This window comes from Saccopteryx bilineata, chromosome 1 (assembly GCF_036850765.1).
Source record: "Saccopteryx bilineata isolate mSacBil1 chromosome 1, mSacBil1_pri_phased_curated, whole genome shotgun sequence".
In the NCBI taxonomy this organism is placed as follows: Eukaryota; Metazoa; Chordata; class Mammalia; order Chiroptera; family Emballonuridae; genus Saccopteryx; species Saccopteryx bilineata.
The window spans coordinates 344,331,162-344,348,413 of NC_089490.1; the positions used below are offsets into that span (position 1 = coordinate 344,331,162).

Below are 17,252 nucleotides of genomic sequence, written 5' to 3' on the forward strand. Positions count from 1 at the left end.
GCACCGCTTTGTCCCTATCTTAACACCCTCCGTGGCATGTCTTTCCCTCAGGGCTCCTTCTTCAAGTGGGGTTTTGGGAGAACCCAGGCCCACTGGATGCAAGTCCCCAGGATCTCTCCCCCAGCCCTGCATTTGAAGTGTCTCTAATCTCAGGGAATGGAGAATGGATGGAGGACCAATCAGAGGACTAAGGGCTGGGGTCTCACTTCCTTCCATTTCTCAGTCCCTTCTCATATTGACCATGGTGCCAGCCTTGGGGTCCGGCGCTGTACGGGGTGGGAGGGGGAGATGGGGGAGGGCTGAGTGACAAGATGAGCAAGCCCCCACACACACCTGTGGCCTGAGTGTTCTGGGTTCTGTGCTATTGCTCACCTACGACCCCTCCCAAATGCCAGTTCCTTCTTTCCAGGCCCACTTGTTCTCAGCTGTGTGGATAAGCCTCCTCCAGGAAGCCTTCCTAATCCTACCACAGGGCTCTCACAGCTCCTTGTGCTGTTGAGTCAGGTGTCTTGCGTGTGTGTCCTTCCCCTTCCCACCTCAGGGAACATGAGTCCCCTTAGGGCAGAGACAGGTGGACTTGTGCTTGTTGGTGATGATGGGGATGGATATTCCCGTGGACCTTGGCCAGTGAGAAGGAAGAATTTGCTTACAGTAGAGCCACTTAGATGAGCGGGAAATGAGTTCCCTGTAACTGGGAGGGCACACAGGACTTAGGCTATCACAGCAGCTGAAATGCCAGGAAAGAATCAAGTATTGTTAGCTCAGAGGAGGGAAATGGAGAGGGACCTCAGGGAAAGCTTCTGAAGGAGGCCAGACAGGAACTGGGTCTAGCAGGATGGGAAGGATAGGGATGAGCGCAGGGCAAGGCCCCAGAGTAACAGCCTGAGCAAAGGCAGAGACAGGCACGCTCATGGAATTGGGGCAGCAGGGAGAGGGGAGGTGAGGAGGGTAGACGGGGTGTACGCTGCTGCTGTAAAAGGTGCAACCCACCCCTGAGTAAGCCCCCCTTATGTCACGCACTTTCCTGGGAGGTTATTGGGCTTTTCAGGGAGAACACACTGCCCAGGGCATGTGAATGCAGACTCGCTGAGAGATGGAAAGGACTCTTTATAATGTTTATTAAACCAAGGACCAGGGAGGTGCTGGGCGGTGCGGTGGCGGACAGAGCTCTCGTTGTCCTGTGGGTGTCTCTGAGAGACCAGCCCCCTGACGCCCACATGGCCACTGACTGCTGGCTTCCACCCAAAACCTCCTCCCCCAACACATCCCCAGGACACATTATTACAAAAGTGAATAAATGCAACTTTTTTCTTTTACAAATGATACTTTACACCCCCTGCCAGCAGGGGTGGAGGAGGGGAGCTGGTTGAAAGTGACAGTCCATTAAAAAGGCAATACATTGTATAAAATGAGCACTAAGGATAGAGCCCAGGGCTGGGGAGCTGAGATGCCACCCTGGTGGGGAACACAGAACGGGTGGGAACTGCCTGCCCCCTCTGCTGCACTCAGGAGGGTGAAACGGGCTGTGGCTCTGGGCCAGCGGGGTTCAGTCTGGGAGGCCTCTCCTTGCTTGTGGCCAGTTGGGGCTCCAGTTCTGCGTCAGCATCTCGGGGGAGATCTAGAGGAAGTGCCTCAAGGATCAATGGGTACATTTCCAGTCTTGATGCCAGGGGACACTACCCCAGAGTGGGACCCTTGCAGGGCTGGGACTGGCACGCCTGACGCTTCCAGCGGCTCTGCAAGGCGAAGCGCCTCAGCCTGCGCAACAAGCTGATCCGTGGGGCCAGAGCCCCGCCTGACACCCTGGCCTCTCTTCCTCTGGATGACAAGAAAAGGGCGCAAAGGAAAGGATGTGGGTCTGGCAGCAAAGGGGAGCCCAGTAAGGGGAGAGGGAGGGCATGATTTAGAGAAAACAGCAAAGTGCAAAGGGGCCTGGCTAGGAGGCAGGACGCTGGGTCCAGTCGTGCCTCTGCCGCTGTAGTACCTCAGATGAGCAAGTTTCCTTCTTTAGGCCTCAGTTCTCCCATCTATCACATGAGGAGGTGGGCTTGATTTTTGCCCCGGTCCTTTCTATAACTAAAGTTCTACCCAGGGTTCTAGGGGAAGAGAACAAGATAGAGTAGGCCTCATGTGCCCAGAGCAAAAGAATCCCATGCCCCTGAGTGACTGGACCATGGGTCCAAGGGGGCACTCAGCCGTTGACCTGACCTTTGACCTTCCGCCTGTCAGTCAGGTTGGCCCAGGCCTGAGGAAAGGCACTTTGGGATCAAGTGGGGAAGGACAGCAGGGGACTGCCCTCTGGTTTGGCATCAAAGACCTTCTGCTTACTGTTTGGGGAGCAGTAGAGACAAAGGGGCAAGACTTGGCTCCTGGGTATTGGCCCCAGGTCCAAAGCCTCTTCCCAGGTTCACAGATGTCTTTCAATGACGCTACCATATAGGCCTGCGGAGTCCTCACTGGCAATGGCACATTAAAATATAAATTACCCAGGACCTGAGTCAGCCCAGGACAGCAGTCTGTTAGGTGGCCCCAGGCCACACCATTTGTCACAAGGTGTCAGGGCCCCTGGAAGCTGGTTCCCCAGTGTCTCTGCAGTGCAGGGCCACCTTGGGGCTGGAGCCCGGCTGCCGGGGGTAGGCCCCCTTCCGTACCAGGCGCCGGCACTGCCTTCCCTGGCCCACACTGACGCTCTGCAGTGCAGGGAGGTGCAGGAGCAGCATCTCAGGCACGGGCACCAGGCCTGTGCCCGACAGGTCCAGCTCCTGCAGGGAGCCTAGGCCTGAGAACACCTCAGCTCCTGCCCACTTGAGCGTGGGGTTACCCGACAGGTCCAAGACCTGCAAGCCACGCAGCTCACGAAAACCATAGGGTGCCAGCTGAGGGAGACCCTGAAGGCTGCCCAGCGACAGGTGTGTCAGGCCAGCCAGTCCTGTGAAGGCACCTGGGACGATGGCAGTCAGCGGGTTCCCATCCAGGCTCAGGTAGCGCAGGGGCAAGTCCCGGAGGTTGGGCACAGTGCGGATCCGGTTCCAGCCCAGGTTCAGGCTCTGAATGGTAGGCCTGGCCAGGCTGGCCCCGGTGGGGTGGGGCACGAGGCGGTGGATGAGGTTGTGGGAGAGGTCCACATGCAGCGCCCTGCCCTGGGTGTGGGTGGTGAAGGCAGACACTGGCACCTCATGGAGCCGGTTGTGGCTGAGGTTCACGTCACTCAGGGGTGAGCTGGTGAAGATGTCCGCAGGCAGCGCTTCCAGGCCATTATGGCTGAGGTCGAGCGACTCCAGGTAGCGAAGGCGGGAGAAGGCAGTGGGCGAGATGCTGGTGAGCAGGTTGTGACTGAGATCCAGGCCGGCCAGCGTGGTATAGCCTGGCCCTGCCAGCACTGACTCGTTCACTGTCTCCAGCCGGTTGGAGGACAGGTCCAAGTGAGCTGTGTCCAGAGGGATGGGCACGGGCACGATGTGGGGGCCCAGGCTGCTGCAATCCACTCGTGTCAGGCTGAAGCTGTCAAAGAGGCCGAATGTTTCCACCTCACACTGGCATCCGGGGAAGCATGGCCGGGTTGTCTGGACTTGGCTCACGGCCAGCAACAGCAACAGGGGCAGCAGCGGAGACCACAGCATGGTGGGGGCTAGAAAGAGAGCCACAGGTGAGGGTTGACAGCAGGCACCCCATACCAGATGGTTCTAACCCCAACACATAAGTAAGACACCTGCCAATGTGTCTAGGCACAGCTGAAAGTTGCCACCAGCACCCTGGTCTCTCAGGATGCTCTTCTTTGAATATGCCTCCTCATATAATTCCTTGTCCCTGTTCCTCTTAGGCCTCAGTCTCCCCATCTGTATGGTATGGTGGGTTAGGCCAGATTGGTGAATTTTAAATTGAACTTAAATAAGATTAGCAGATGAGAGTGGACCTGTTCTGGCTGAAGTGAGGGTGGGGCCTGGTGCCCTCCCCGCTTGCTCACCACCTCTGCCGCAGGATGGTAAGGAACCCAGCGGGAAACCCCCTGGACTGGATGGGTCTTTGGCTGGCCTTTAGAGCTCTGATGATCTTGGGTCCATGTGCTGGTCTTGATCCAGGCCCTATCAGAGAGGGGCTTACAGCTTAGGGGTCAGGGTCAGGGTGCTCCATTCACCTGTGCTGACCACATGCCATGCACTGAGTGTTGTGATAGCTGCCCTGCCACAGGGACTCGCTTGACCCTCACAACCACAAAAATTGTAAGGTAGCAATTTCTGTTGCCATTTCACGAAAAGGGAATTGAGATTTAGAGAGGTTCAGAAAGTCACACAGGGCCACAGGTAACTGGGAGGGGAACTAGATGGAGCACAGGGGAACATGACTCAGTGTGACAGTTCGGCAGTGGCTGAGCCATACCTGAGATCCCCAGGCCAGCCTCCCAGGTGGAGGCCTCGCCCTACAAGGACTGGCCCTCCCTCACCTCTTCTGTGGGTGACAATGGACGAGTCCATAGTTCCTAAGCCCCCTCACCTTGCCTGTCTGCCAGAGGCAAGATCCTTCAGTCCAACTGCCTAGACCTCCCGATGGGCTCTGGGGAGACCTGTCCCAAGCCCCTTCCCCCATGCCCTGTCCCCGCCCCCAGCTGATACAGCTATTATCCCCCTTTGGCTCTTCCTTTAACCTAGGCATCTGGGCTGCTTCTCTCCTACTATACAAATTAAAAAGTGAAGGCTCAGAAAGAAAAGTTTACTCCAAACTCATAAAAAGCAGAACAGGATTAGAACCCAGGCCTGCTCAAATCCAATTCCCCTACTTTCATTTGCTGCCTCTGGCAGGACTGGCAGGGAACCTGGTGGAGAGACAAGGTCCAAGAGAGGCTTTTTGGAGACACATGCTATGACACAAGCCATGCCCCCTCCCCTGGCCTCAGTTTCCATCCCTGCCGCCAATATCAGGCACTACAAACAAGAACACTGACTGTTCCATTCAAACCTCACACCTCTTCCGGCTGGCCCAAAGCCTGTGTGCACCCCCACTGTAGCTCAATGGTGGTGCTCCGTGGTGCTCATGGGAGGATGAGGCAAACAGCTGAACATGAAAGCATCTAACTGGACAGTCTGTGGTTATGCCCTCCCACCACACACAGCCACTCAGCCTCGGAGACGGAAGGCACCAAGCCTCACCCCAGCAGGTCTCTTCATCTTGGGTAACCCTGCTTTGTGCCCCTCTACCCACAGCTCTCTGAAAGGGAGGGATGGACCAGGGACCTGCCCACCTTCTAGACAGGTGAGTGGGGAGGGAGCAACACTATATAGTATTACCAGCCCTCCATGAAACTTTAAAGGGGTAGCTATTTGATCTACATTCTGGATCTGCGTGGGGGCAGGAAGAAGTAAAGCTCTTCTCCCCTGCCCCCCTATAGGGTCCCTCCTTCCCCATCCCTTTCTACTATAGAGTCCAATTTGAGGATTAAACCCAGTCCAGGTGCATCCTGGGCTTGGTCTCAACTGAAGCAGGATAGTGTTCCAATGTCTGGAACCAAAAGGAAAATAATTAAATTGCTTCAGGCACCTTTTGTTCCCTGTGGTAAGAAGCTAAGTGAGCTTCTTACTACAGGGGTTCATTTCTACTTAGGGCCCCACCTTCCCTGATAAGCTGATCTGCTCATACTCACCCTTCCTGGGGTTTAAACAAACAACATACAAACCAAAAAAAAAAAAAAAAAAAAAGGCCCTGAGATTACCCGCTGGTTCCCAAAGGTAATTATAGAATGTGCTTATTAAATGCCAAATGGCCTTTCAGAGCTCCTGCTTATGTAACCAGGAGCCCAAACACAACCCAAAAGCTACCCCTCCAGAGAGGAGGTCTCTCGCTACCCCTCTCCAGGCCTCAGCCTTGCCTTCTGAACCACAAAGCAGTAGTTCTTGTTCTGACCTCCTGTCATAAATTGATTGACTCTCACTGAAGTGCAATCCAAACCGTGAAGAGAGATGCACGCATGTAAGGTGGTCACCACTGGGCCAGTGTAGCTATGGAACTGAGGCAATTATAGGGACAGCCGAGGTAGAAGGAGCAGGGATGTAAATGAGACATAGCAGAAAACTGCTTGTGAACATTCCCATGGCATCCTGGACAGGTCCTTGCTCAGCCCCGCACCATGGACACCTCTCCCTGGGCCCCTGTTCTGTGCCAGGCCTGGACATTCACCTAGAAAGCACTGACACTGGCAGTTAGGGCTGGTTTTCACTATGTGTTAGTGCTGGACACATGTTCTTTCATACAATCCTCAGTCACTCCAGGAAGCCAGCAGTCTTATGTCCATTTTAGAGCAAAGGAAACTGATGATGAGAAAAGGAAGGTGGTAGAGCTGAGAACTGAACTCAGGCCTTTATAACCTTGTAATTGGTTTGGTTTCAGTGGAATGTATACTTCTGTGTGTTGCTGGGAAAAGAGATAAAAGTGTCCAGAGTCCTAGGGCCAAGCTCTAGCTGCAATTGACTGTGATGAGGTAGGTGCCAAGCTTTCCTGTGGTCACTGAGGAGCCCAGAGGCCCCTCAGGGGTGCCCAGGCTGTTTGGAAAAGAGAAGAGAAAAACTCCTGAGAGGCCTTACAAGTTTGGACCCAGAAATGGGCAAAGGCAGAGGTGTGGGCTAGTGGTCTTTGAGAGTCAGGGCCCCTGTTCTGCTCAGAGGAAATGTCCCATTTGGGGTAACATATAGGAGGGTGCCTTCAGTGTGAGTGTTTCAGAGATGCTGGGCTCTCGCATGCTGCTGGAAGCCCCTTAGCAAAAGGCTCAGGAGCCGAGGCTTGGGCAGAACTTTCCCAGGAGGAGACTGAAGAAGGATAAGGAAAATTCCTGCTAGGGGCACAGCTCTTCATAGTGAAAAAAAGGCCTTTGCTTATTTGATGCCGGGAGGGCCCAGAGCAGGCGTGCAACCCCTCCTTTTGGTGATGAGGATATGTGCAGTGACTTGTCCTCAGATCTCCAGTAAAGAATGGTGGCTGATGCTCAGGCTCTGGGCTTCTGACTCCAGGCCCAGCGCTTCCCTAGACACTCAAGATGGCTGTTGACTCTCCCAGAAATCTTAGGGAGCCAATAAAAATAATGCTCAGAAGAGTCTGCAACCTCATGGAGAGGGCTGATACCACAATGTTAGGTATCATAAGGATAAATTGCATGTCTAGGAAAACTATATCCATGCATTAAAAAAACCCCTCAAAAACCCAAATCCCAATTTTAGAAAGGCCAAAAGAAAATATATCAACACAACAGTGGTTTTCTTTGCATGGTAGAACTCTGAGTGATTTAAACATGTCTTAATTGCTTCATCACCCCCCTCCCACACACACACACACACACACACTCCATGTCCTCTCTTATGGTAAAACAAACAAACAAACAAACAAACAAACAAAACAACCATATATATCACACTGAGTAATAAAGGCTAATAGGACTGACCTGACCTGTGGTGGCGCAGTGGATAAAGTGTTGACCTGGAACACTGAGGTCGCCAGTTCGAAACCCTGGGCTTGCCTGGTCAAGGCACATATGGGAGTTGATGCTTCCTATTCCTCCCCATCCTCTTCTCTCTCTCTCTCACTCCCCCCCCCTCAACTTCTCTAAAATGAATAAATAATAAAGAAAAAAATTTTTAAAAAGGCTAATAGGACTGCCTCACAGTCATGTCTGCTTTCTCTGATCCTATCTTGGGTAGTGGATAGCCATAATCTCTGAGCCTCGGTCTCCTCATCTATAAAATGGGGTATCAACAGCCACCTCACAGGACTGTCATGAAGATGAAACAAAATGGTAGAAGTAAGTCACCTAGAGTGGATCCCAGTACAGGGAAGGGCATAGTGCGGGCTGCCCTGCTTTACCCCACAGAGAGCTGGCGGGGTAGGGGTGGGCAGGTGGGCCTGACCCCAGCTCTCTTCCTTCTTCTTTTAGCAAGTATGTATCAAACATGTCAAGGTTCTTATTGGTGTCCTCCTGGACAGCTATTCTTTCCAGACAGGCCACACTATGCTATTTTTCAACACGGCTGCCAGATCTGGGAAGGGATGAGTAATATAATTTGCTCTTGAAAAAGACCACCAGCCTCAGCTCTTTGGAGAGGAAAGGCCTTCACAGAGAGCAAAAAGGCCTTGGACACCAACTTACAGTGCTAACTGGGAAATTCACCTTTACTTCTCCAGACCAGTTCCTTCGGTTGTGAATCTGAGGTGGTGATAAGGGTCCCACTGGCCTCAGAAAGGCTGTTTGTGAAGCTCAGACAGAGAAGCTGAACACTCCAATAGAGATATGAGGCCCCAACGGATGGAAGCCACCTCATGGAAAGACTGTCCTTTTCAGTCTACCTAGACCCTTATCTACTGACACAGTCAATCACAGCACTGCTTCCTAGGGAATTTGCCCAGGACCTCAGAGCTCTTCTCAACATGGTGCTCTCTACCCACTTGAGATGAAAACTGTCATTATGGGATCTAGTCTCTGATTTGAAGGAGTTACAATACTAAGAACAGGAGTCAGCTGCTAAACTGGGCAACTATGGGAAGTGTCTTCCTCCCCCTCAGCCCCATCTAAAATGGAGGCAACAGCCTTTGGCTGGATGGCTCAGTGGTAGAGCGTCGGCACGGCGTGTGGATGTCCCGGGTTCAATTCCCGGTCAGGGCACACAAGAGAAGCACCCATCTGCTTTTCCACCTTTTCCTCTCTCCTTTCTCTCTATCTCTCTCTTCCTCTTCCGCAGCCAAGGTTCCACTGGAGCAAAGTTGGACCAGACACTGAGGATGGCTCCATGGCCTCCACCCCAGGTGCTAGAATGGCTCTGGTTGCAATGGAGCAATGTCCCAGATGGGCAGAGCATCGCCCCCTGGTGGGCATGCCAGGTGGATCCTGGTTAGGTGCATGCAGGGAGTCTGTCTCTCTGCCTCCCTGCTTCTCTCTTCCGAAAAACACAAAATAATAATAATAATAATAATAATAATAATTTTTAAATATATATATAATAAAATAAAATGGAGACAACAATCCCTTCCTCAAGGACTAGAGATCAGAGGGCCAGGACATTGACAGGTGTGCAGTCAATGGGTGCTCGTGTCTCTCCTAGGCTGTACGGTAGAAAGAGTCCCCCAGAAAAGGCACCCACGAACCACCACCCCACCTCCCTTGCCACTCTCTTGTGGTAGGGGGGTGGGTGACGGGGAGGCAACTGGGCAACTTTGCATGGTGACAAGGCAGGTCCTGGAGGACAGTCATGAACCCCAGTCATGGTCCCTGCACTGCCTTGGCCCGTTCACATCTTCAGACAAGTCCCTTCCCCTCACCAAGCCTTAGTTTCTCCAACTCCCTAAGAGTTTATATCTAGACAATCCAGCTCCAGTGCTTTAGGGTTTCAAATTTTAACTAATGCATTTGCTAAATCTCTACTAAATACTGTGCGAGGTGTATGCTGGACTGGGTGGGGATACCAAGTCTTCATGGGCCTTACTGACCAGCAGTGGGGACAGGACATCAACTCACAACAAGATCCCTAACACCTGCTTTGGACCCAGGAGATCAGGACTCCAGTGATCTGTGTGACCTTTGCAGTTTTTCTTATTTCTTTGAGCCCTGGTCTTCACACCTGTGTAACAGTATTAATTCTGCCTCCCTCGGGGAGCTATCATCTGCCTTCTGGAGAAAGGAAATGGCAGACAGGTGGTCCCCATGGAGGAAAGGAATATGTGGCCCCAGTCCCAACACTTCTTTTCCAAACCCCGGCGTACAGATAAAATATACACTTACTGGTCAGCCAGGTTACAGAATACAAGGGCAGGAGGACAAGGGCTTAGAAATTGTACCCACCCTTGGTTCAGTGGACAAGCATATAATCCTTTGGACCCACTGTGACTAAGGAAAGTTTGCTGATGGCCCGTGAGGTCAAAAGGGTAATAAATGGTGTGGCCCTAACAGGCTCCAGGCAAATCTCCCCGCTGTGCCACTCCAGGCCTTGCTAGAGAGCCTCTAAAATGACTTTGGCTACATCACTTCCTGTCTCAAAAACTTCTTGACTTCTACTTTTACCATCAGAAATCAAGTTCTCCCTAGAATGGAGACATCTACAAGTTGTCCCCACCTATGTCCCTTCCCCAGCTGAGCACCCCATCTTGATTTGGTGACAACCACTGAACAAATCTCAGCCTCTGCTCACACTTCTCCAAACTCAGAGTTCCAGGGCTGGGGAGCTGCAAGGCCCCTCAGAGAGTAATGGAGGCACTGAGAGGGGCAGGGACAGTGACGGCAAGGAAACGGACCCCGGACCCGGGTCCCGATGCCTCATGATGCTGCCAGCATCACCCGCACACACCCGGCCTGCCCTGGCCCTGCCCTGGAACAAAGCCTGTTCTGTCCACTCAGGCTCCCCGGCCACCCCTCTCCCATCCTTGCTCCCTGGGCCTGTCATGCCATACTTTGGGCACACCTCCTAGGACATATACTAAGTAAATTCTCTTGTCTTTAATTATTTACCTGCCCATTTCCTGACATATAGCGTGAGCAGCTTGAAGCAGTGACCCTGCCTTCTTCACCTGTTCATCCCTTCCTCCACCTGAGGCCAGAGCCAGGCCTGGCGGGCAACATCACTGGATAAATAAAGAGCAGAGCCCAGCAGTTAAGAGTCAACCGCAGGACTCAGATCTGAATGCAGCTCTGTATCTACTAGCCTCAGAGAAGTCTCAATCTGGTTGAGTCTCAGTGTCCTTAACATGGATCACAACACAGGGTTGGCAAAACCATTAGGGGACAACGTGTGAAGCATTCAGCTCACTATCTGCCACATGTAAAGTCTTCAGGGTAAAGTAGAAGGTGATGGCAGTGACTGTGTCATTTTTCTTCATGTTCCTCAGTACCCAAGAACCTAACGCAGTGCCAGGCACCTGGCAGGGCTATGACTGCTGTGCCAACATTCTCTGGTCACTGTGCTACTGTCTCCTGGCACGATCCCAAGCTCCCTCCTCTGAGACCTCTCTGGGGTTAGGAATTTGGTCTTGGCCCCCTTGACCCCTGCTGCTGTCTCTGGTACTATAACAGAGTGTCTCTGGCCCATAGATGTGCCAGCTCCTCACCACAGCTTCAAGGGGGAGCCCCTGCCACAGGAATGGGGTGGGTGGGGAGCCGAGCCCCCGGCCCAGCCAGAGCCCCATCCCCTACCTGAGACAGGACTTTGCCTCCACCAGCTAATCCTCGGGGCCCAGCTGCCTCCTCCCCCCCCCCCCCTCCCTTCCTCATGAGCTCATTCAAGCTGATGCCAACAAAATCCCCAGGTGGAAATTCCATTAACATCTTGCCCCCCAACCATTTAGTCAGCTCTGGAAACTCAAGGCTAAAAGAATTTCAGGGCCAACTCCTGGCGCCTTGAGGGTTGGCTCTCCCAACAGAACAGCTAATGTGGCCCATCTGTACAAACACATCAGTTCCCCATGCACTTCTACACCAGCAGGTCATGTCTGCCTCACCACATCTCTGACTGTAGGGATTACTGTCCCTATTTTGCAGACAAGGAGATGGACGTTATTCAGCTGGGTAGTAGAAGAATGAGGTCTCAATCCCAGGGGTCTTAGCTCTCTTCTACCATGTGCCTCAGTGTACAAATGGGCCCATGCAGATGATGGCTAACTGATCATGCTGGACTATTATTACATTTACCTGTCTGTCTTCCCATGGCCAGGGATAGATTCACGGTATTTATTTATTTATTTATTTATATTTGAGAAAGAAAGATAGGAAGTGAGAGAGAGAGAGGGAAGAGAGAGATGAGAAGTATTGACTCATAGTTGCATCACTTTAGTTGCTCATTGATTGCTTCTCATATGTGCCTTGACCATGGGGCTCCAGCTGAGCCAGTGACCCCTTGCTCAAGCCAGCGACCTTGAGCTCAAGCCAGCAACTGTGGGATCATATTGATTATCCCATGCTCAAGCCAGTAACCCCGCATTTAAGCTGGTAACCTTGGGGTTTCAAACCAGGGACCTCAGTGCACTGGGTCAACACTCTATATACTGTGCCACCACCAGTCAGGGAGGAATTAGACTCATTTTTATGTCCTTCAGGCTGAGCACTGGACCTGGCATGTAACAGGTACTACATGAAGATATACCAGGCATTTAGAATACTACCATCTCACCTAAGGACACCTCTCAACTTTTTCAGTGCCTCCCCAATTGTTATCTGTTCAGTAACCCTGCAAGATCAGTTTAGGTGGCATTCTATTTATTTTACAGGGAGGTTCAGTGATCTGTTCAGTCACAGAGCCAGGGAGGCCAGGGCCTGGACTCAGGATCCAGGTAATCTGACACCCAATGTCTGGCCTTCTCCATGACATCATCCCTGGTGCAGGTACAGGTAGGTCCTGGGGTCCCAGCAACCAGCCCTAAGAAGGATAATCTACAGGGAAATGGGCAAAGCTCCCAATACTATCTTTTCTTTTCAGAGTGTCTTCTTTCTGAAGCTTTTTGAGTTCCCCTCAGTCTGAGGCAGCATGTGTGGACACACGGGGAGGCAGTCTGGGGCACAGGAAATGGTTTTTACAGCCAGACAGAAAGGCCTGCAGCCCCACAATGCCTCCCCCACCATGAGGCTTGCATGTGCCCTCACCCAAGCCTGAGTCTTCATCTGTGATGTGGTGAGAGAATCCTAGCACTGGTTCTAGCAAGTCACCAGGATGATGACACAAGAAAGAGTAAAGACTCAGCCTCGGGCCTGGCACACATTGGTGCTTACTACATGTGGGTTCTTGCCCCCATAATGGGTGATTTCAGGGACCAGAAAAGAAAAAGGAGTTGCAACACCAGCAGATCCCAAGGCCAGGCAGGTGCAGAGGATAGACAAGAATCCAGAATGCATCCTCTGAGGCCTTGAATTCTTTCTCAATGCACCTTTCCTGGGCCCTGCTGGGCCTGTAAGTGCTGATCCAGGCTCTACCAGGAAAGTGGTAAGGGGGATTGGAAAGGTCTCAGAGGCCAAAGCAGCCTGAAGAAGTTGTATCTCCTGTGACAGAACGAGGACAAAATGAGAATCAGTAGCTACCCCTGGTGGGTGGGTGTGTCCCCGCCATCCCTCCCCCCCAAGCCAGGCAGTCACCCACCCTGTCCAAGTGAGGCTCAGCAGGCCTCTAGGACTAATTGTTGCAACAGCCTTCTTCCTGCCCTCTTACTTCCAACAGCCAGCCTTGCTGGGCACTAGAGTGCAATCCCAACAGAAGACTAGAACCCGGCCATGGCTCCCTGTCTAAAGCCCAGCCCACAAAAAGAGGTATCAGTTTAGAGACCTATCTTGCTCCTAAGGCCCTATGCCTTTGCACAGACTGTTCCCTCTGAGGAAGATGTTAGGGATGGCCTTCTTTTCTTTGTCTACCATGCAAATTCTCACTCATTTGATTATAAAGCCACCTCCTCTATGAGGCCTTCCCAGTGTAACCTGCCCCTTATCTGGCAAAAGATCACCTTCCCCTGGGCTTCCATGGCTCCTGGGCCATCCCTAAAGGTAGACACACTTCATGCTCTGTGGCTATCTCTGAATCTGTGTCCAACTCCTCTCCTATATGCAGCATGGCCATGGAAAGGGGGATAAACCAGACGAATGAAATGCCCTGGACAGAAAGCTTTCCTCTGCTTAGAGAGGATAACAACTTGTCCAAGCTTGCCGGATACTAAGGGCTTTGCCACGTGGTTTAATTACATGTAGGGCCATAGTAAATGCTGCCTCTGTCTTCTAATAGTGTAATTCAACAACTGTCTGTATAATGTAACAGAGACTATAAACCACATCTCATTTTATTAGGACATGTAATTCATTATCCTAGTTAACATTCACAACAGATCAGTGGAACAGGAATTCCTATACCCATTTAAAAGATGAGGAGACTAACAATCAAAAAGGTCAAGTTACTTGCCCAAGGCCAGAGGTAGGAAATAATGGAGTAGGAGTAAACTCCAGGTCCTCCTGACTATAAGAGGCTGCAGTACTCAGTGGCCTCCAGATTGGTCGCCCAGTCTCCAGCACCACCAACAGCCAAAGAAAGGTTTCTCAGAATTACCAATCCTACCCTGTCATGCCTGTTTAAACCCTCCAGCAGCTCTCTACTGCCAACAGGTTCAAATCCCAGCTTCTAGACCTGGCATTCAAGGCCTTCACATTTCACTCCTACCTTCTCTCCCAGCCTCAAGTTGAATTCTCCCATCCAAGTACTAACCAGGCCCGACTATGCTCAGCTTCTAAGATCAGAAGAGATCGGTGCGTTCAGGGTGGTATGGCCATAGACTAAAGTTGAATTCTAATCCACCTCCAACCCCGCCCTCCCAATCTGAGGGTTCACAATGCTGACCACCTGTGCTGTTATCAGAACACACAGAGCCAGGCGGTGCTGTTCTCTTTGTGGGAGACACTTCCTGACTCCAGGGTGTATTCACCTGGCTTCTGCAGGCTGTGGAATTCCAGCTCTGGCGCCGGCCCACCTCACCCCATCCCTCCCTAACTTCAAAGCCAGCTCCCCTCTTCCCCTTCAGAAGAGCAAATTAATGCCTGGGAATTGGTTTTGTCAGAATAAAGGTGTGTGAGAGAAGAAACATCAAAGTGTTTCCAGGTTCCAGGGTCTCAACCAGTCAGCCAGACAGGAAGGGAGGAGACTGTCAAGACCTTCTTTTCCAGAGGGCAAATTAAGGCCCAGGAAGGAAAAGTGCCCACAGTGGCCTCCTTCCCAAGTGAGTGGCTTTGCGGCTCCTTATTGTCTGCAGCCTCTGGCAAAATTCTAAGTTTAAGACTGGGGCAGAGTGGGGGGTTGGAAGGTGTTAGGGTTATCTTTGCAACTCAGCATCAAAAGCCCAGCAGGCTCCTGTGGCTGGAGTCCTCCCTCTGGGATCAGACTTGGGTTCTGCAAGCCTGGATTTCTCTGAAGGGTAGAACAGCAGGGAGGATCACAGAAGTTGCTGAGACACCTCCTCACCCAGGCTAAGTGTGGGGAGGCATTGTTCTCAGCCAGCTCTCAAAGGCTGCCCTGGTTATCCAAGCACTGCGAAGGAGTTCTCACCCTCATCCTTAACAAGCTGAGCAACTTTTCCAGTGCTGTACTGTGGGCCAGTGACCGGTCCATTCAGAACCAGTATGTGCAAGGTTCCTAACTTCCCACAATCTAACTGGGGTCCTGGCAGGCCCCGATTCCAAGAAGCCGCCGTCTTCTCACCTACAGGATCCGGGGCTGGCACCCCCACCCAGGGGGCAGGGGGCAAGCTGAGAGCGGATCTTAAAGTGGAGCCGGGACTGGGGCCGGCCTCTCTGCCCCGCAGACATATCTCTCTGAGTCAAACACACTCTCTCGGATAAGTGCGGTGGGCAAACACCGGCTCACCTCTCCTCAGCTCCCGGCCGGGCCCCAAACCGGCCGCTCCGCTCTCTTCCACTAGCTGGTTCCGCGAGGGTGTCCGGCACGCTCCTCACGCCCCGGCCCAGGCCAGTCCCCAGGCGCTGCCGATCCCCCCACCCGCCAGTCCTATTTCATCCACTGCGCTCTACGGACCCTAGGAGACGAAAGAGGGGAGGGCTGCCAGCGCCCCCTGCCAAGGTTTCAGCGGTGAGGACGATCCGGGCTGTTGCCTGAGAAACTCAGAGAAAAGTTTAAAGCCAAGTTGGGCGCCCGGGTGAACAGCAGGGGAGCGAGAAGCTGGGGGCGCTGTCTGGCTCTCAACGCGCACAAACTCCACGGACACCCAAACCAGACACGTCAACAGGCACAGACCACGTACGCAGACACACAACGATGAGCCCACCGACATCCACAACCAAACGCGGGCTCACGAAACGTGGACACAAGCGCGAAACAGTCACGCAAAGCCACGGACACACAAAGGCGAAGGTAGAGAGATGCCCAGACCCAAATCCACAAAGGCCCACAAACGCGAGATGCACGTGTCCGCACAAAGATCCCAGAGGGGCGGGCCCACGCCCCCGGCCCGAGCCTTTGTCTCTTTGAAGCCCTGTCCTTCTTGGTCTGAGTTTCCCACTCCGGCCGAGCCTCGGGCGTCTGGCGGCCGCTGCCGACACCCCGGGTCCAGAAAAAGTTGAGCGCCCCCCTACCGTCCCCACCCATGTGTCCAGCGCCGCCCTCCCGCCGGATGGCGCAGCCAGGTTGGGGTGGGGGGCTTCATACTTTCGCCCGCAGCGCGGACTCCCGCTCCACCAGGGGAACCGCACTTACCTGGAAGCCTGCGCCGCAGCCGTCTCAGCACGCTCACCTAGGCGGCCGGGCCGTGGGCCCTCCGGCCGGCGCCTTTCTCAATGCTGGGCGGTCCGCCCCCCGCCCCCCGGTCCCGCCCTCTGCGGGGCCAACCCTCCGCCCGCCAGACGCCCAGTGGCGGCTTGGGCCTGCTGCCCGGAGGTTTGGGGAGTGTCGCCAAAGTGCGGGCCTTTCCTGGAGCGCTCCCCGCCTCCCCGCCTCCCCGCCTCCCCGCCTCCCCGCCTCCCCGCCTCCCCGCCTCCCCGCCTCCCCGCCTCCCCGCCCGCCTGCGGAGTCCGCAGCTAGCCGGAGTTCCACCCTAGGGAGCGTCTCAAAAGTGCGTATGTAGCTCCCTCCTACTCTAGTCGGCCTTGCTCCCAGCTTCCAGGAACCCAGATCCCTACCCCCTCCCAGGAGCGCCTGAGCAATCTCAGCAGATGGCCTGCACTGTCGGGAACATCTGGAGGTCGCTGGTGGAGAAAGCGGGGAGGGGGGGGGGGAGGGAAGAGAGAGAGAGAGAGAGAGAGAGAGTGTGTTGGAGTATGTGAGTGTGGGGGAATGGGTCTGGGAGGTAGTTGGTAAGAAAGAGATTGGGTGGGTGAGGCTTCTCTCTTCTCGAATTTATCCCCCATTTTTTTTAACGGGTGAAAGAGATCCTGAGTCGTTAGTGAGAGGCAGACCAAGAATCCGAAGCAGAGAGAGACAGGCTGAAAGACGAACCCGCAGAGAAGCACAGAGGACAGAGCTCGGCGGAGGCAGAAAGCCTGGCAAAAGAGAAGAGAGAAAGCAAAAGTCTTCTTTTTTTCTTGGAGAGAACCATGGAACTTCTGGTTAGGATTCAAAAAAAAGAAACTGCATGTGTGACTAGGCAGCGGTTTAAGTCTGTTCCTTCCTCTGTAGCCTACCCTCTCACCCATCCTTATGGTAAAAAGGCAGGAAAGCATCCAAAAAACTTTTTGAAATTACCTGGAGGATACTTGCCCTACAAGGGCAGGTGGGGGGTTGGGAGGGTTGGTGGTTTGAGTCTTTTCCTCTACCGTC

General features: G+C 53.3%; 1 protein-coding gene and 1 pseudogene across 2 annotated transcripts; one reads left to right on the forward strand and one right to left on the reverse strand.

The window, feature by feature from the left end:
• Positions 1 to 1,101: 1,101 nt before the first annotated feature.
• On the reverse strand, positions 1,102 to 16,331 carry TSKU (tsukushi, small leucine rich proteoglycan). 2 transcript variants are annotated; one of them, XM_066249694.1, is made up of 2 exons: positions 16,194 to 16,331; positions 1,102 to 3,628 (listed from the first exon to the last, which is right to left on the reverse strand). In XM_066249694.1, exon 2 carries the CDS (start codon positions 3,618 to 3,620, stop codon positions 2,547 to 2,549), a length of 1,074 nt encoding a protein of 357 aa, XP_066105791.1. In that variant the 5' UTR covers positions 3,621 to 3,628; positions 16,194 to 16,331; the 3' UTR covers positions 1,102 to 2,546. The 2 variants fall into 2 exon arrangements, with proteins under 2 accessions (XP_066105791.1, XP_066105798.1); XM_066249701.1 differs by lacking the exon at positions 16,194 to 16,331 and adding an exon at positions 15,348 to 16,127.
• Positions 16,111 to 17,252, forward strand: part of LOC136319575 (uncharacterized) — a 94,301-nt pseudogene continuing 93,159 nt past the window's right edge.

Bases quoted from the DNA above. Each gene is read 5' to 3' on its own strand.
- TSKU (XM_066249694.1), bottom strand. From the start codon at position 3,620: ATGCTGTGGTCTCCGCTGCTGCCCCTGTTGCTGTTGCTGGCCGTGAGC.